Source organism: Delphinus delphis, chromosome 3 (assembly GCF_949987515.2).
Source record: "Delphinus delphis chromosome 3, mDelDel1.2, whole genome shotgun sequence".
Classification (NCBI taxonomy): domain Eukaryota; kingdom Metazoa; phylum Chordata; class Mammalia; order Artiodactyla; family Delphinidae; genus Delphinus; species Delphinus delphis.
The window spans coordinates 60,103,727-60,123,969 of record NC_082685.1 but is presented as its reverse complement, the minus strand read 5'-3'; the positions used below and the strand labels follow the sequence as shown (position 1 = coordinate 60,123,969).

General features: G+C 34.7%; 1 protein-coding gene across 5 annotated transcripts in view; it reads left to right on the top strand.

The window, feature by feature from the left end:
* Positions 1 to 20,243, top strand: part of SMAD5 (SMAD family member 5) — a 53,857-nt gene extending 33,614 nt beyond the window's left edge. Inside the window, exons 5-9 of one of the 5 annotated variants that reach the window (XR_009518958.1) lie at positions 8,280 to 8,501; positions 10,266 to 10,522; positions 11,965 to 13,940; positions 14,274 to 14,312; positions 20,087 to 20,243. Coding sequence is in view for 1 of the 5 variants with exons in the window: in XM_060008795.1 (XP_059864778.1) it covers positions 8,280 to 8,501; positions 10,266 to 10,522; positions 11,965 to 12,108 (623 nt within the window). In the remaining 4 variants the exon portion in view is untranslated. Of the gene's footprint in view, positions 1 to 8,279; positions 8,502 to 10,265; positions 10,523 to 11,964; positions 17,024 to 20,086 lie in introns of those variants that run through there. The other 4 variants (XR_009518959.1, XR_009518957.1, XR_009518956.1 and 1 more) reach the window with 4 other exon arrangements.

Here is a 20,243-nt window from a genome sequence, read left to right as displayed (position 1 = left end):
TCTTTCTCTGGAAGGTTGCCTATCTCCACTTCATTTAGTTGTTTTTCTGAGGTTTTATCTTGTTCCTTCATCTGGTACAAAGTCTTTACCTTTTCATTTTGTCTGTATTTCGGTGAGTGTGGTTTTCCTTTCACAGGCTGAAGAATTGTAGTTCTTCTTGCTTCTGCTGTCTGCCTTCTGGTGGATGAGGCTATCAAAGAGGCTTGTGCAAGTTTCCTGATGGGAGGGACTGGTGGTGGGTAGAGCTGGTTGTTGCTCTGGTGGGCAGAGCTCAGTAACACTTTAATCTGCTTGTCTACTGATGGGTGGGGCTGGGTTCCCTCCGTTGGTTATTTAGCCTGAGGTGACCCAGCACTGTAGCCTACCTGGGTCTTTGGTGGGGCTAATGGCGGACTCTAGGAGGGCTCACACCAACGAGTACTTCCCAGAACTTCTGCTACCAGTGTCCTTGTCCCCATGGTGAACCACAGCCACCCCCCCGCCTCTGCAGGAGACCCTCCAACACTAGCAGGCAGGTCTGGTTCAGTCTCCTCTGGGGTCACTGCTCCTTCCCCTGGGTCCCGATGCGCACACTACTTTGTGTGTGCCCTCCAAGAGTGGAGTCTCTGTTTCCCCCAGTCCTGTCAAAGTCCTGCAATCAAATCCCACTAGCCATCAAAGTCTGATTCTCTAGGAATTCCTCCTCCCGTTGTCGGACCCCCAGGTTGGGAAGCCTGATATGGGGCTCAGAACCTTCACTCCAGTGGGTGGACTTCTGTGGTATAAATGTTTTCCAGTTTGTGAGTCACCCACCCAGGAGTTATGGGATTTGATTTTACTGTGATTGCGCCCCTCCTACCTTCTCATCGTGGCTTCTCCTTTGTCTTTGGATGTGGGGTATCTTTTTTGGTGAATTCCAGTGTCTTCCTGTCAATGATTGTTCAGCAGTTAGTTGTGATTCCGGTGCTCTCGCAAGAGGGAGTGAGAGCACGTCCTTCTACTCTGCCATCTTGAACCAGTAATAATTTATATACCATAAAATTTATCCATTTTAACTGTATGATTCGATGATTTTTAGTAAATGTGTAAAATTTTACACCATCACCGCAATCTAGTTTTGGAACATTTTCATAACCCTTTAAAAATATCCCTTGTGCCTATTTGCAGTCTATCCCCTCCTGTCCCCAGCTCCAGGAACCTTCTAATCTGTTTTCTGTACCTGTAGATTTGCCTTTTCCAAACTTTTCATAAAAATAGAATCACAAATTGTGTTGTTTTCAAGATTCATCCATGTCGCACCATGTATCAATAATGTTCTTATTGCTGAACAGTATTTTATTTTATGGATATACCACATTTTGTTTACCCATTTGTCTGTCGATGGACATTTGAATTGTTTCTAGTTTTTGGCTAGCATGAACAATGCTGTAATCAACATTTGCAGATAGGTCTTTTTTTTATTTTTCTGCGTCACAGGGTAAATTTAAGTATTTACGAGAAACTACAAAATTACTGTAAAGTGAAAGCACCATTTTACATTTTTACCAGTACCATATAAGGGTTCTAGTTTCTCCATATCCTCCTAAGACTTGTTATTATTTATCTTTTTGATTATAGTTATTCTGATGGGTGTGAAGTGGTATCTCGTTTGTTTTAATTGTATTTCCCTAATGAGTAATGATTTTGAACATTTTTAATGTACCTAGCCATTCATGTATCTTCTTTGGCTTATTTAAATCTTTTGCCTTATTTTTTTAATTGGGTTGTTTGTCTTATTGTTGAGTTGTAAGAGTGCTGTGTATATTTTAGATAGAAGTCCTTTGTTTGTCTTATTATTGAGTTTTAAGAGTTCTGTATATATTTTGAATAGAAGTCCTTTTTCAGATATGTGATATGCAAATGTTTTCTCTCAATCTCTGGATTGTCTTTTCATTTTCTTAATGGTGTCTTTTGAAGCACAAAAGTTTTTAATTTTGATGAAGTTATCAATTTTTTTCTGGATTATGCTTTTGGTGTTACATCTAAAAAATCTATGTCTATCCCAAGGTCATAAAAATTATTCTCCTGTGTGTTCTCCTAGAAGTTCTTTAGCTCTTATATTTATGTCTATGATTCATTTTGAGTTAAGGTTTTTGTATGTTAACGGTCTAAATTCATCTTTGCGCAAGTAGACATCCAGTTGGTTCTAGCACTATTTGTTGAAAAGAGTATCATTTCTCTACTGAATTGTCTTGGCATCTTTTTCAGAAATCAGTTGACTATAAATTTAAGAGTTTATTTCAGGACTCTCAATTTTGTTAAGAGTTTATTTCAGGACTCTTAATTTTTTGTTGCTCAAAAAATTGATCTGTATGTCTGTACTCACCATCTTGATTACTAAAGTTTTATAGTAAGTTTTGAAAACAAGAAGTGTTAGTCCTCCAACTTTGTTCTTCTTTTTAAAAATTGTTTGGCAATTCTGCATTCTTTGCATATTTTTATATCATTTTAGTATCAGTTTGTCAATTTCTGTCCCCCACCAAAACTCTTCCTTGGACTTTGATAGAGGTCACATTGACTCTTTAAATCAACTTGGGGAGATTTGCTGTCCCCTTCTAGTACACAGACATGGAATGTTTCTCTTTTCTTTTTAAATTTATTGCTAGGTGTGTGGAAGAATTTTTTAATTTCGAGTTTGGATTCTTCATTGGTAGATAGAAATAAAATTGATTGGATGAAGGCAGTCAAAAGGCACATACTTCCAGTTATAAGATAAAGAAGTACTAGGGATATAACGTACAACATGATAAATGTAGTTAACACTGCTGTATGTTATATACGAAGCTGTTAAGAGAGTAAATCCTAAGAGTTCTCATCACTAGGAAAAAGTTTTTTTCTGTTTCTTTAATTTTGTGTCTATATGAGATGATGGGTGTTCACTAAATTGATCATGATAATCGTTTCATGATGTATGTAAGACAGATCATTATGCTGTATACCTTAAACTTGTACAGTGCCATATGTCAATTGTATCTCAGTAAAACTGTATGAAAAAGACTTAAAAAAAGACTTGCATCACCTGCATCTTTGATTGCTTTGCCAGTTTGAGCTGTAATTTTAGACATAATTTTTGCTACAAAGATTTAAAATATAAGAGCATTTTAACCACTCTAAAGTTTAGAAATAGGAACTTGAGACAAATTAGATTTTTCTAATAGAAATATTCTGAGCCTAAAGCCCTAAAGGAGAGTAAGGAAACCAATTAACTTTAATTTAAATAATCATGTCTTAAGTAGTGAATGAACCAAGGTCTGTTGTTAAAGAACAACTGTATTAAATCCCTGAAAGGTTAGTTTCAAAATGGCATTAATGCAGTGGTTTCAGGTCTAACTAATGAAATAAATTTCTGTTGGTCACTATAAAAAAAATTTTTTTTAATTAAAAACATACAGTTGATTTTTGTATATTAATCTTGTAACCTGAAATCTTCTGAATTCATTTATTAGTTCTAGTGGTAGGTTTTTTGTGTGTGCATATGTGGATTCCTTAAGGTCTTTTAAATATAGGAGCATGTCATCCATGAATAAAAAATAGTATTTTTTTTTTCTATGCAATCTGAATGCGTTTAACTTCTCCTTCTCTCTTCTTATTAAAGGGCATATATGAAAAACCTATAGCTATCATAATTAATGATAGAAAACTGAATTACTTTCCACCTATAATTGGGAGTAAGACAATGATGTCGGCTTTTATTACTTCTGATCAGTATTGTTCTAGAGAGTCTAGCCAGCAAATTGTTAGTTCTCTTCTATTCCTAGATTGAGAATTTTTATCATGAATGAATGTTGGATTTTGTCAAAAGCTTTTTCTGTATCTACTGAGATGATCATGTGAGTTTTTTGTTCTTTTTTTCTAGTAATAAGGTGTATTACATGAATTGATTTTCTGATGTTAAACCAACCTTGTATTCCTAGGATAAAACCCATGTGGTCATGGTGTATAATCCTTTTTTATATATTGCTTGGCCAGGTTTACTAATATCTTGTTGAGTATTTTTGCTTGTATATTCATGAAGGATATTGGTCTGTAATTTTCTTGTGATGTCTTTGTTTGGTATTGCTGTCAGGTAATAATGGCCTCACAGAATGAGTTGGGAAGTGTTCCCTCCAATTTTTGGAAGAGTTTTTGAAGTATTAGTATTATTTCTTCTTTAAATATGTGGTAGAATTTACCAGTGAAGCCATTTCGGCTTGGACTTCTATTTGTGGGAAGATTTTAAATAATCGATTCAGTTTCTTTAGTTATTATATTGGTCTATTCAGAGTTTGTTTTTTCTTGAGTCAATTTTGGTAATTTGTGTCTTTCTGGGAATTTGTCCATTTCATCTAAATTATCTAATTTGACAAAGTTTTTGGTAGTATCCTTTATAATCTCTCTAATTTCTGTAGGAGTTGGTAGTGATGTATTAATTCCTGATTTTGGTAGTTTGTGTCATGTTATTTTTTTCTCGTTGGTTTAGTTAAGGGATTGTCAATTTTGTTTACCTTATTTATTTATTTTTTTTTTGCGGTACGCGGGCCTCACTGTTGTGGCCTCTCCTGTTGCGGAGCACAGGCTCCGGATGTGCAGGCTCAGCGGCCACGGCTCACGGGCCCAGCCGCTCCGCGGCATGTGGGTTCTTCCCGGACTGGGGCACGAACCCGTGTTCCCTGCATCAGCAGGCACACTGTCAACCACTGCGCCACCAGGGAAGCCCTTTGTTTATCTTTTGAATGACAACTTTTCCCTCTTCCATTGAATTCCACTCTAATCTTTATTTCCTTCATTTTTCTTGCTTTGAAGAATGCAAGTTTACTTTTAGTTTACTTTTCTTTTTGTAGTTTCTGAATCTTACATTATTAATTTGAGTTGTTTCTTTTCTAATATGGGTGTTAAAAACTATTTCTTTCCCTCTAATCACACTTTTAACTGCATCCCATGAATTTTTATTTTTGTTTGTCTTTATTTTTATTCAGTTGAAAATATTTTAAAATTTCCGTTGCGGTTTCTTCTTTGACCCATGGATTATTTAGTAGCATGTTTATCAAGTTCCAAATATTTCAAGATTTCCCAAATTTCTTTTTGTTGTTGATTCCTAATTTAATTCTGTTGTGTGCTTTGAACATATTTAGTATGATTTCAGTTCTTTAAATTTGTTGAGACTTGTTTTATGCTTGTTTTTGTATAGCCTGTGACCTAAGAATGGTTTCTAGATTATTAAAGAATTGTTAAGAAGAAGAAGAATATATGACAGATAGTACGTGGCCTGCAAAACCTAAGGTATTGCATCCCACTTGGTCATGGTGTATAATCCTTTTTATATGTTGCTGGATTTGCCCATTTGGGTGGGTAGAAAAGGTTTGCCAACCCTTGGCAAAACATATAGTCTCTTTTAGGCAATACTCCATGTGCCTTTGAAAAAATTGTATATTCTGATGTCGTAGGGTGTCATAGGATCTCTGGATTTCAGTTAGATGAAGCTGGTCAGTAGTGTTCAGATCATCTGTATCCTTGCTTATTTTCTTTCTAATTGTTCTATCAATTATTGAGAGTAGGAGATTGAAGTCCCCAGCTACTACCGTTGAATATTTATTTCCACTTCTAGTTCTGTTAGTTTTTGCTTCTTGTACTTTGGGGGCTCTGTTGTGTACAATTCAGTAGCATTGAGTACATCCACAGTATTCAGCAAACCATCACTCCTATCCATTTTCAGAACTTTTTCATCATTTCAAATAGAACTCTGTACCTATTAAATAATGACTCCCCATTCCCCCTCACCTTACCCCCTTGGTAACTACCATTCTGTAATTTACATTAGGATTCATTTTTTGTACTAACATTCTTTGGGTTGTAACAAATGAATAATGACATGTAGCCATCATTATATTACCATATAGAATAGTTTCACTTCCCTAAAAATCCTCTGTGCTCTGCCTGTTCATCCCTCCCTCTCTCCTAACCCCTGGCAACCACTGATCTTTTTATTGTCTCCATAGTTTTGCCTTTTCCAGATGTCTTGTAATCGGAATCTTACAGTATGTAGCCTTTTCAGATTGGCTTCTTCACTTAGTAATATACATTTAAGTCCCCCACCAACCATGTCTTTTCATGGCTTGATAGCTCATTTCTTTTTAGTGTTGAATAATATTCCATTGTCTGGTGTACCACAGTTTATTTATCCATTCACCTCTTGAAGGATATCTTGGTTGCTTTCAAGTTTTAGCAGTTATGAATAAAGCTTCTATAAACATCTCTCTGCAGTTTTTGTGTGGACATAAGTTTTTGACTCCTTTAGGTAAATACCGAGGAACACATGTGCTGGATTGTATGGTAAAAGTTTGTTTAGTTTTGTAAGAGGTCAACAGACTGTCTTCCAAAGTGGCTGTACCATTTTACATTCTCACCGGCAGTGAATGAGAGTTTCTGTTGCTCCTCTTCTTCACCAGCATTTGGTGTTGTCAGTGCTTTGGATTTTGGTCATTCTAATGGTTGTGTAGTAGTGTCTCTTTGCAATTTTAATTTGCATTTTCCTGATGACATGTAATGTGGAGCGTTTTTTTATATGTTTATTTGCCATGTGTATATCTTCTTCAGTGAGGTGTCTGTTCATGTCTTTGACAAGTTTTTCTCATTACCTTGTTCATTTTCTTGTTGAGTTTTAAGAGTTCTTTGTATATTTTGTGTAACAGTCCTTTAACCAAATGTGTCTTTTGCAAATATATTTTCCCATTCTGTGGCTTGTCTTCTCATTCTTTTGATGGTGCCTTGGTGTTGTATCTAAAAAGCCATCACCCTATCCAAGGTCATCTAGATATTCTCCTCTGCTATCTTCTAGAGTTTTATAGTTTTGTATCATAGGTCTGTGATCCATTTTTGAGGTAATTTTCATGAATAGTGTAAGATGTTGTGTCTAGATTCATTTTTTTGGCTGTGAATGTCAGTTGTTCTTATACTATTTGTTGGAAAGACTATCTTGTATCTATTATTGGGGAAGTAACCAAGATCCTTCATCAAAGATCAGTTAACTATATTTATGTGGATCTATTTCTGGGCTCTCTATTCTGTTCCTTTGATCTCTGTTCTTTTGCCAATACCACACTGTCTTGATTCCTATAGCTTTATAGTGAGTCTTTAAGTTGGATAGTGTTAGTCTTGCAGTTTTGTTTTTCAATATTGTGTTGGTTGTTCTGGGTCTTTTGCCTCCTCATGTAAACTTTAGGATCAGTTTATCAATATCCACAAGATGATTTGTTGGGATTTTTATTGGGATTTCATTGACTCTGTAGATCATGTTGGGAAGAACTGACATCTTAAGAATATAGAGGCTTCCTACACATGAACATGGACTATATATCTCTGTTTAGTTTTTCTTTGAATTCTTTCTTTAGAGTTTCATAGTTTCCTCATATAGATTTTATATCTATTTTGTTTGGTTTTTACCTAAATATTTAATTTTTTGAGTGCTGATATAAATGGTAATGAATTTTTCATTTCAAATTCTACTTGTTCATTGCTGGTATAGGAAAGTGATTGACTTTAGTATATTAGCCTTACAACTTGCAGCCTTGCTATAAGTGCTTATCAGTTCTGGGAGTTTTTTTGTCAGTCATTTCAGATTTTCTGCATAGACAATCTTGTCGTTTGAGAACAGACAGTTTTATGTCTTCCTTCTCAATCTGTATACCTTTTATTTCCTTTTCTTGTCTTAGTGCCTCAGCTAGGATTTCCAGTGTGTTGTTGTAAAGGAGTGGTGAGCACATCCTTGTCTTGTTACTGATCTTAGCAGAAAAGCTTCTAGTTTTTCACCATTAAGTATGACGTTAGCTGTAAGTTTTTTGTAAATGTTCTTTATCTCAAGTTGAAGAAGTTCCCCTCTATTCCTAGTTTGCTAAGAGCCTTACTTAGTTTTTTAGTTCAAATTTTTGTTTAAAATAATTTTACAGATACTGGTATAGTTAAGTCTTTCAGTTTGCTGAAACAGAGGTTTGTCATCTCAAATTTAAACCTGGATTAGATTCTGCTAGAAAAATAACTTAAAATGTGATGTTGCCTATCCGTGTAGATGTATAATTTTGAAAATTGTTATGATCAAGGCATTTCTGATGTTTGTTTTTTTGAAAACAAACATACAAACAGACTGAAAGTCAGGAAGGACAGTGAGACTAAAGTGAAATATCTGAAAATTTTCTTTTTCATATAGTGCTTGGGTTGGGTTAAAGGAAACACAGAGCCTGGAGTTTCTGATAATCATTAAACATTTTTTCTGTCTGGTTTGTTCACAGATGTTCAGCCTGTTGCCTATGAAGAGCCCAAACATTGGTGTTCAATTGTCTACTATGAATTAAACAATCGTGTTGGGGAAGCTTTTCATGCATCTTCTACTAGTGTGTTAGTAGATGGATTCACAGACCCTTCAAATAACAAAAGTAGATTCTGCTTGGGATTGTTGTCAAATGTTAATCGTAATTCAACAATTGAAAACACCAGACGACATATTGGAAAAGGTACTTTTGTCATTTTCCTACATTCAGTTGAATTCAGTCATTTGTTGTGCTTGCTGTGTAGTCTGCATTGTGTAAGGTTCTGGGGCATACAAAGAAGCTTAAGGCATGGTCCTGCCCTCAAGTTGGAGATGTTGAAGAATGTATTAAGTAAAGACAGACTTCTTTTCTTTATCCTACCTATTTTTTCTTCATAGTACTTAGGGTCTGAAATCATACTATTCTGTGTTTATTTTTTTAATTTTCAGTCTTTTTGACTGAAATACAAGCTGTACAGAAATTTGCATTGTTCACAACAATATCTTCAGCAACTAGAATGCTGCCTGGCTCATAGTACATACACAAGAAATATTTGTAGAATATATGAATGCTAGTGAAGGATTAAAATTTTTAAATTATGGTATTTGTGGAATATTTTGGGTTGAAGACTTGAAAGAATTTCCATTATGTTAGAGGAACAGGGTTACTGGTAGGATATCCAGTTTGAATGACGTAAGTCTTCAATGGCTTCACTGCCACTTCTCCCACCTTTTAAATTCAGGTAACAGGGTTTTATTTATAATTCATCCTGCAAGATAGTTGCCACAGCAAACAAGGAACTTTTCACATTGCAGTGAAATGTCTCATGCATCAAGTGGTCAGAAAGGAAACCTATCCCAGGTAGAGCTGTTTGCCTCTCTTTTAAGAAGTTTTGTTTTTACCATTTGCTACCTTTTGCTTCTTTGACTTGAGGAAGTCTTGGTCCAAATTAGGAACAAAAGGTAAATAACTTTAATTGTAAAATGATTTCTTATAGAAGAGATTCAGAAAAATACTATGTCCAAAAATAAGTTGGAAAGAAAGTTTCCATTCTTTTTTGACAGAACTGTCAACTTGCCATGATTTTTTTAGGTAAAATGCCTCACTTCTATGCATTGATTTTTCATTCTGCAGTAGAATAATTTAAGAGAAATCTACTTGGTGAATTCTTAAATTCTAGAATCATTTTCCTCTTTTTTCCCAGTATACAGTTCTAGGATCCTTTCTTCCATGGCTCATTTTTATTTGCCCAGAAGCAAAACTAGTTTTTAATGTCATAGCCTGAAACTAGTCTGTGACTCACATGTGTGTACTATGATGGTCTTTTTAGTACTATTTGCAGTAGAGAAAAGTTGGGAACAACTTCAGCTCTAGCTATATAATTTGAATTTTTAAATATTGAACATTCATATATTATTTATATATATTTTAAATACCCAAAACATCTTTTTAAAGGAAAGTAAAATACATCTGCCATTTAAAGGCTTTTCCTATGACCTGAAATTACATATGTGACTTAGCTTCTTTTTTTTTAAATGCTGCAGACCTTTCCATTAGCAAAAAGAGTGCAAAACTTTTTGCCAAACAGCTATTCATGATACTTGATAGCACTAAGAATTCCTTTGAAAGGACTCATCATAAGGTGCTTTTTGGGGATTTTTTTTTTTGCCATTGCTTTCTTTCATAGAGATGATAAATGATTGTTGGAAAAGGAAAAAAAAAACCTGAGAACTGATAACCTAATATGCTGCCAACTTGAGGCTTAAGTCTTAGTTATTTGAGGATCATTTTAGATTTAGGCACATTAACCTCTTGATTATCTTTGGCAGCATAAGGCCATCTAGTGGTAGCTCCTGTCTGAAGACTTGCTATAGTGTAGTGGTTATTCTTGGTTGCACCTCATACAACTTCCTCGATTTCATTATACTGCTTTGTTAAGTTTACTCTTGTAATGCCTGTCTTTTTAAGGTGTTCATCTGTACTATGTTGGTGGAGAGGTGTATGCAGAGTGCCTCAGTGACAGCAGCATATTTGTACAGAGTAGGAACTGCAACTTTCATCATGGCTTTCATCCTACCACTGTCTGTAAGATTCCCAGCAGCTGCAGCCTCAAAATTTTTAACAATCAGGAGTTTGCCCAGCTTCTGGCTCAGTCTGTCAACCATGGATTTGAGGCAGTATATGAGCTTACCAAAATGTGTACCATTCGAATGAGTTTTGTCAAGGTGAGTGGGTTGTGACCTGTAGTTTAATTTGAGTCACTGTAAATATGTATATTATATGTCTGTAGGTTATAATTTTAAAAAGTCTTTGTTAAATGAAAGGTAGTAACTATTTTTTACCTGATTTAATAGGTTTTTAAATAAAATTCTTGAATTTATAACTTAAACCACATGATTGGTCTAAGATTTTATTTTATAATCCAGACATTATAAAGTGCTCAGTATTGATATTGATATTGAATAGGGGCTGAGTTTATAAAAGAATTTCAGTTAAAGGCTAAATTGCTAGAAAGCATTTAATATTAAAATTGCTTTTTAAGTTTCTTAGCTTCAGCAGTTTCAATCATTATTGGATCCCATTAGGTTGATGTAAAGAATTCTTTACCATACTAAAATTATTTTCCTTGTTTTAAGCTCTGTTATTAAGGATTTGAAAAGTTCAAAGAACTTTTCAAATTTATCATTTGCTCTTGGCCTAATTTTATTGGTATTCCAAATGATGGTGCATAAGCAAAATTTAGAAAGAATTTTGGTGTTATATTTCAGCAACCTGTCCTGTACCTGCTTGTTCCTTAAGGATTTAGCCAAAGAAGAGCAATTGTCAAATGCTCTGTGTACGTTTTTTTTCTTTTTGGCCCACAGCCCCACAGCCCAGTGTTTTCTTGCTATAGGCTTTGTTATAGGCCTGTTTATGCAGCAGTTTATCAATAGCCCTGAAGGCATTTCCCTTGCCTTCTATAGAAACATGGCTTTTGCATATTCAATTTAGTCTCCCAATCCACCCTCATCACAGCTGCTTACTTTTCCTGGGCCAGGACTACTGTAAGCAGTAAAGCAGAGAGCTAGTTAAATTCAGGCAAATAGAAGTGGAAAAATTCTGTTTTACTCTTTGGAGTTTTAGGCTAAAGTGGTCCAGCTCAATTCATCCCAGTAATTTCCCATCTTAAAGGATAATGATATGTGACTGCCACTTTAATTACATTTGTATGCATTGATCAGATTTACGCCTTATCTGATGTTTAAAAAAAACCCTGAAAATCGAAAGCTTTTTGTTTACAAAATCTGATGTGAACTTACATGAGGTTATATTTGAGTTTTATTTATCCCATTAAGAGAGAATCTAGCTCACTGCAGGAATATTAATATTTTAATTATGAGATATTTTACCATTATTAACTTCCTAAAAGTAATAAAAAAAAGAATTCTGAAACATATCTTGTTCCAAGGGTTTCTATTAAGGGATTATATGTTATTATAATGATGCAGCTATTGTGTTGCTTTTAATTTCATGGTGAATGCTAAGATTGGTTTTGTGATAGTTTTTCCTTTAGGTATGTCTGTATATCTCTACTGTTAAAGTTTATTTTTGTTAGTGTGTTGAAATTGGTTTCGACTGGTTGACAATTTAAAACGTGACTTGCCATGTTATCTGTTCATTTTCATAGGGCTGGGGAGCAGAATATCACCGGCAAGATGTTACCAGCACCCCATGTTGGATTGAGATTCATCTTCATGGGCCTCTTCAGTGGCTGGATAAAGTCCTCACTCAGATGGGCTCCCCTCTAAACCCCATTTCTTCTGTTTCATAGTGTAGAAGTATTCTTTTTCAGTTATATTATTAGTGGACTTGTTTTAATTTTAGGGAAAATTTCAGTACAGATACTGTGAGCTTACATGGAAAACAGATATTACAGCTTATTTTTTTTCTACATAATTGTGACCAATACATTTGTTTTTGTGATGAATCAACATCTGTTTGTATTCATGTTCATGTGATTAACTCTCAAAAGTGTTGTGAAAGATGCAAAGTGAGTATTGTGCCCCAGTTCAGAAGTTTGGCATTGATCTTAAACTGGAACATACTTTTGCCTTATTGTCCCAGCAGTTTTTTTATTTGTTAAATTTTTTTGGAAAAGTAATAGATCACATGATGAAAATTATAACAGTATAAGAAGGTGTTCAATGAGAGTCTTCCGTTCTATTCTTGATTCTCCAGAAGCTGTACTTTTACCAGTTTCTTAGTCCTACCAGCTTTAAAAAAGTGTAATTCATTGTTTTATAAAAGCATATGGTAGGGGCTTAAAGGAAACTATAAAAAAAAAGTCGTTTATTTGAAGGAACACTATGCACTGCTCTAACAGGTAGTGTTCAGTAAAAGCCAAGTGATAGTTTTCTAAGTGACATAAAATTTACATTTAATACAGCTAAATGTTTGTCAGTGTATTGTGACTTCACTCAATATTATCTTTTGTAAAATATTTCCTTTTTTTAAAAAAACTTACTGCAAACAACGGATCTCCAGTATATGTCATTTACTCAAATCTGTCATAAGTACTACTTTATAGCTAGTGACAGTGCATGCACGGCCTTGTTCAGTTGTGTTTGCTGCTTTTGGCCAATGTTGCAAGAACTCTAATTTTGACATGCATTAATCTTTTATTTTGCACTTTGATGGGTGATAGTTTTTAGAGTAACCTTTTGTGAAACACACTCAAGTGACTTGGACTTACATGTTCATCCTTGCTTCCTTGGTACCCCTTTTGTATTAAACACTGCAATTTATAGATTACAGTTATAGGAAGTTATGCTTTTTCTAGCTTTTGTTGTATTTTCAACCTAGATTGTAAGACTGTTATTCTGTAGCTCCAATTGAAGGTGCCTTTTTAATTCCCTGCAGGATGATATTAATGTTGGAAAATCATGTACTTCATCCCATTGCTCTTACTTGTGTCTGTTTCCCCATGCAAGGACCTGTGTCCTGTAGCCATAGGAGCCTCTTCAGTCTGGCCCCAAGGATGAGGCCACCTGTCTGATGCTTAAATGAATTGAGCTAGCTGATTTGAAAACATTCACATATCAAAGAATACAGACTATTCTCTCAGTTACCATGGGTGCTCTTTTTCCATTTTTTTTAGCACCTATGTGGATACCAGTCTCCACAATCCTCAGAGAGGAAAGACATGAAAACTCTAAAATATTCATTTAATCAGTCATGCTTAAGGGCTTTGAGTAAAGGACTCTTAACCTCTTTTTCTAGGGAGCAGTCAGATGGACACTTAGTTATGGCATGAAGAACAAATACACTATTTTGGAAAAAAAAAATCACCTAACTTACCTATTAGAAGAAGCTTATTTTCCAGTGCCTTTTAAAAATATGTGGAGCCATGTCAGTCTTCTGTTTAAAATGTTAGTTTCATTTGACTTTCTACTTTGCCCTTTGTGCTCTTATGAGGAAAAAAATGCATTTTTTGAGTAAAGGAGAATGCAGTTCCTTTTGTTTTCCATAACATTATTTATTGCTTTTATAAAGTGCAGCCAATGGATGGTTTTAGTTCTCTCAGATGAAGTGCCATATGTGTTCCAGCTCACAGTCCTTTGCTAAGTAAAAGGAAACTTTCTGACAGTCACCTGAGCCTTAAACGTAAGTTTTACATGACATGCATTCGCAATCTTCCAGAATTGTGTCAGCCACACGAAAGAGGTTTGTTTGCTTAGTGATAGAACTTAGCTACTTACATCATTCTTCTACTTAACAGGCTCATGGCACAATCTTTGGAACAAATTTGTAGAATAACTACCTAGGTTGACTGGCAGATACATGTAATCAACTTCAGTGGGCTTGAGCTGGTGGAAACTATTGAATTGTTTTATTGATGCTTACAACTGAGTTAATTAAAAATTGTTTTTATTCATGTAACAGCCTTTAGAGTTAGCAAGATTTTATGTGATTGGCTTTCTCTGTGTTTTCTCTAAGGAGCTGTGTCTCGAATGACAGTACTGAAGCAATTAACTGGTAAGAGTTTCATATAGAAGTATAATTAAGCCTGTTGTATTTCCTAAAAGTTGTTAACTCCACATCCCTGAGTTTTATATGAAAACTTCATTCAATCCAGCTGGTCCTATAATTCCTGAGGCTGCTCAGTACAGGAATGGATGGGAAATAAAAATTAGCCAGTGAGATTAAAAAAACTAAGTAAAATTCTACCAATGAAAAAAGCACCTCTGAAAGAAACCATTTCATAAAATTACAGTTTTAAGCTTTCATTTAATCTCCAGAATGGTTTATAGTCAAATTTATGAAAACATCATCACAACCAGAAAAATCACATTTTATAGCATGTACAACATTGAAATAAATACATGCCAGCTGAAAAGACAGAGTCTGGGAATAATAAAACTACAGCCAGTTTGGTAAATGCAAAAAGAGGAATAGAATCGAAATTAATCTCAGTAATGTATTAAAGCAACAAAAAGATGCTGACTGGAAAAAATAATTTAAGAGGTGCATTTGACTAACATCTCTACATAATTACCTGGCTTACGTTATGGAATATAAACTAGTAGGCATGTTACTGATCTACTGAAGTGAACGTTTTTTCTTTAGAGAAAATTTAAGGAAGACATCAATCTAAATGTCAAATATATATATCAGACTATAAATCACTTTTTACATTTTCTTGTTATGTAAGTAAACTATCAGTATGATAATAGAATTGTCTGGGTTTCTGAGGTGAAATCCACAGTAAGATTACTGTCAATAGGTAGTTCAATAAGTTATACTTAATAGTATGGAAAGAGGGTGTAGCTATTTTATACTTTTCATAACATTTGAGAGTAAGACATTCTTTTAGGATGTAAAATGATCAGTAAGTATTCAGATTTGGAATCTATTGTTAAGATAAGGACTGGGGCTCACATTATATAACCTTCAGTATTATCTTAGAGTACCTGTGGGAAACAGTTCCCCTGTAATAATGTTCTTTTAAAGGAGAAAGTTTATACAAAAATGAAATCATGCCAGTAGCAGAGAAACTCTAAATTCAACTTTGATAGTACCTGTTTAAGTGTTGTATTTCTATTACAGAGAGCATCTAATATACCATTTTAGTTCCATTTCTTTATACTTTTTCTAGTTGCTTGCTTAATATTACTTTGGATCATTATCATTCTCCTACTTAAAATATATTAATATCTTTTATACTTTCTGAAGAAGGAAAAATCTTTTGATAATTATTAAATTCAGCTTCCGATGATGATTTAAATTTTGGACCTATTAACTCTTAAGAGGCTCAGAGCTCTTCCTTGTCTTATTAGTTAAATCCTCACTTAATCTCTCTGGTAGGAATTATGAATGTGTGTCCTCATTATACCCATCAGCTAGATAAGCAAGAATCTTTTAAGGTAGTAGATAGCCTGCTGGTTTTAGAAGTGTTTGGTGATTTTCATTGGCAGGAGTTTTCCTAAGTATTGGTTTATGGGCATCTCCTCAGATATTCAGTAGCGCAGCTTTTTGGGTGGTAATCTCAGGTTTGATGCCTGTTTCAACCCCTGGAGAGTAGCAGTTTCCTCATTAAAACAGGTGGGACTGGGGAGGTTTACTTCTCACAGAAGATGCATGTATGGAGAGAGAATTTGAGGCATTTCTTCTACGTAAACAATTCTAGTCAAAACCTGCTAAACAGAAACTTAGTTCTTTGTAATTCACTGGATTGAAGTTTAGCATGTCCTAATTACAAGAGGTAAGAGTATTTGTCAAGCCTTTGTTATATTGGATTTTTCATAATAGAAACTTCTCTTCTAAAATGCAGTTATTATGATTGAGGTGTTACCCTAAAATTGGATGATTTACAAAAACCAATGAGAAGGATTTTACATATCAAATTTTTTAAAAAATAAGAGCTTACGCTGTAATATTTGCTGTAGCAATTGCTGTAAAACATGTGGTGAGTTGTTTTGTTGAAAAGATCTAGTCTCAGAGCAGGATTCTTCTGTTATTTATGACAGAGTGAAAAAGGTTTGTGTCCAAAGAATTCAGTTCTTAAAATTCCTAAATTCGTCATAAACCATTGTCCTTTAAGGATTTATTTGAAGATAACTGTTTTTTAAAAGTTTGAAATTTTGTGTAGAGGTAGATTTTGTTTTACCCCGTTGATAGGTAGTACCTTCTTAATACTAGCTGGTGTTAGCTATAACAGAACTCCAGTGAGGCCAAACAATCCCAAGTAAAGAAGAAGTCTTTTAGAATCAGATTTTCCCTTCTAATACCATTGGAGATGATGTTGCTTTGATTTATTCATAAAGTATTTTAACTGTAGGGACTCTTGGAGATAATAGTTGGGCAAGTGCTTTTCTTTTCAACGTGGTTGGTTAAAGTTGCATTTTGAAAATCACTTATGCTAAAATTCGGTAGGACTGTAATCATGAAAACTGGGTATTTGTGTGTAATCCTGCCCATGTTCTCTTAAAAAGATATTTCATATGCAGATGATAAAGACCAAATCACTGGCTGCACTCTAGGTCTGCTTCTTACTTGTACTTGTTCTCCTTCTGTTTATGTTGTAGAAAATGAAATTCTAGCAACATGCTTCAATTCTGTTATCTTTTTGATACTTATAAAAATGTATTAGGTTTTACTATATTGTGCTTTTCAAAGCCATAACTCTTAAGAACTTTGTTTTTGGATATTGTTTGCTAATACTTTATTTTAATAAATCTCAAAATCTGCTTAATGTGTGTTTTTATTTGTTTTGGGGGCTATTCTTTTTTGATTTAACATGTTTCATTGAGTGAAGTTATAAAAAAGGATGAGATTATCAGTTGCTGTGACCGGCTGTGTTATCTGTTTGTGCACTAGCGATAGAAATTGAATATACTAGGCCTTTCCACCCAGCATGAGGTTTCCTCAGAAGGATCAGTATGTTTCTATTCTGTTTATAAGAGAGTTGATGTGTTTTTCTTTGTTAGTTTAGTTTTGTTTTGAAAAAGGATTTGAATCTAGAGTCTGGGGTTTTTTAGTTTAACCACTAATTTCCCTTCCCTAGCTCTATCTAAAATTAGAGGTCTTGACCAGATGATTGAGAGACAGAATAGTTGTTAGCAGAGCTGGCTTTGGAGTCTGCTTGCCTGCATTTGAGTCCTGGACCTCAGAGCTTCCTTAACTCTGTGCCCTTAGGCTTAACCACTCTGTGCCTCAGTTTCCTGATCTGTAAAGTAAAAGTCTACTCGTAGGATTTGGGGGAAGTTTAAATAAAGTAATACAAATATAGTACTTAGTGCCCGCCACATCAGAACTCTTTTGTTGTTATTATTATCATAACCATCATCTCTTACATTTCTGCTACTTCTTTGAATCAGAGGAATTATTTCTGATGCTACTTGACCTTAGTAGATTAATCCTTGATTACCCACTTTGCGAATTAGCCTTGTTTTTCTTAATTTTCTCCTTTTAAAAGAAGTTCAAAATCACAGATTAGTTTTGTCATCCCCACCAAATGCCTGCCTACTTTTACTACCTTCTGTGTTGTATATACAAGAAGTACAAACTTATTCTAATTAGAAGGGGATGGTGAAAATCCATGTGTCCCCACTAGAAAAACCCAAACTAAATATTTTAACCTGAAAGAATAAATATAAAAGCTCTTATTATTCTCTTTAGAGAAAAGGCTTCATCAAAAGAATCCATATCTGCAAATTGCAAATCAGTTTCTTCTTATGCTTTTTTTTTCTTTTTTTTTTATTTCAAGTGTAAGGCGTTTAGTAGCAAGTTCACTGTTTTAGAAGCATACTTTAAAAACATTTGTTCTGGCAAAAGATTTCAGTGAACAGTGAGAGGTGGTGTTGGCTTCTCTCAGATTTAAGATAGTTTTCAAATTGCAATAGCCAAAACAGTTCAGGTGACAGGGATCAATTGTGACATCGGCTTCAGTTTTCTTTTAGACGCGAGAACTCAATGGCTAATGCTATTCCATATTACAGCAGTTTTGATGCAATTCATATTTTATAAATATTTATAAGAAGGCTATCAGCGGGCTATAAGAAAGTATTTCCCCCTCCCATTTAACATTTTAAATATTACTGTGTTTTTTGTTGTTGAATTTGTAAGCCTATCTTAATAAACTGACTTTTGTAAAAAAAAAAGTCCTGTGTTCTTTCCGTCTAAATCACTTTTTGTGGTTGTATTTTAAAGGGGCTATAGGGAAAATATAAGGAAGAGTTTTTGGCAACTTGCTTAACTATCTCCATCTTAAAGTATGTTGCATGGGGGTGGAAGGAGAATTCAGGTTGGTGGTTAAGATTATTATCAATATTGTTTCAAGTGGACATGTGTTATAGTTGCTGTGAGGGGTGTTTCTTGAGGCAGTTTTTTGATGTTTGGGATGGATTTTGAAAGCCTTCTTACACTTTTTCTTAATCTCTTATCCCTTTCCTGTCACCTTTTATTTCATTTTAAATAATAGTTTTATCTGAGATAAATGCTGAGAATTTTAATAGTACAGAAAAGTATGAACTAAAAATCCCAAACCAATAGTGAACCACTAAACATCTGTGCATGTATCCTTCTAAACTATTCAGGTAGTCATTCTACATCAGTCCTTTCCTTTCTTTGACAAGAATTTAGCTGATTATGGGTGAAGCTATAGCTCCTTTTTTGAAAGGGTTCTAAGAGAAATTGGTTTGGTTCCAAAGTGTTTCTTGAATTCTGTATCCCCAAGAGAGCATTGTCCTCTGAGCTGTCTCTTGTTTTGTTGAATGGCAGACCTTTCCAAAACATATTACATCAAGCTTAGCTCTCCAGATATTTTAATGAGACTGCTGAAGTGACAGAAGAAGCCAATTGGGATTAATCTGGGAAGGCTTTCAGAAAGAAGGAAAATAAGACTTTGGAAAAGAAGGAGAAAGAAAAAAAAGTTTTTCATTCTCCGTAGCATTTATCACCGTCCAACATCCTACATGTTTTATTTCTCTACCCTGTTTATAGACTGTGTCATCTCATGGGAATGTAAGCTGTGGCCAGATATGTGTTCCCACTGCTAGAACAGTTTTTGATATATTGTAAGCAGTCGAATATTTGTTGAATGAATGAGAGTACTGAAACCAGATATGATTTTTTTATACTAGAATTTAGCTTTAAAATATGTAATAAGACAATACTTAATTGAATGGATTGGAGCTCAGTACTTTATTAGATCTCTTTATTACCCACCTCATAGGAGAAGAAAGGGGGAAACTCAACTAAGAACGTTCATATTTATTCTTTCTCTTTGAGCTTTTGGACCTTTGCCCCAAAGTTATCAGGCTCCTGGATTGTTGCTTAGAGAACCTACAAAATTAACAGGCAACTTGGAGCTTTAACCTGTTGACATTTAATATTTTCCCAGAGAATCGAAAGAGCACAGTTTCCTTGATGTATTTGACAAGAGAAAATAACAACAACAACAAAAAAAGTGTGCTTTTTAGTTCATGGCTTACAGGGGCAGGGGCGGCAGTGTTAGATTTTAGTGCCCTGGTTTAGATTCCATAATATCACCCCCAACTGCTGTGCCTGAGGGTCAGGCCTTTAATTGCATTCAGGTGGGGCACCCTATGCAGTGCCTTTGAGAAACAGAACAGTGACCTGTGTTTGTACTTCAGAATAAAAGATTAATTTTGCTAAAGAGAGTGCGTGTGTGATTGTGGTGGGAGAGAAAGCAGAGGAGGGTTTGAAGGGCTATGCAGACATTAGTTAAGATTAATGGTAAACATCCCTTGGTTGTCTTTTCTTTACATAAAATTCTGTGAATTTTACAGAATTTGTTTAGGCCAAGTTAATGATGGCAGTGAAGGTGAAGATGATGAATGCAAGCACAAACTCGTTATGTATGAACAGGGAGCCTGCAAAGATGATCTTCATATGAAAAGAAAGGTGCTGTCCTTTTACTGTCTGTTTAATAAACTGCTAGACGTT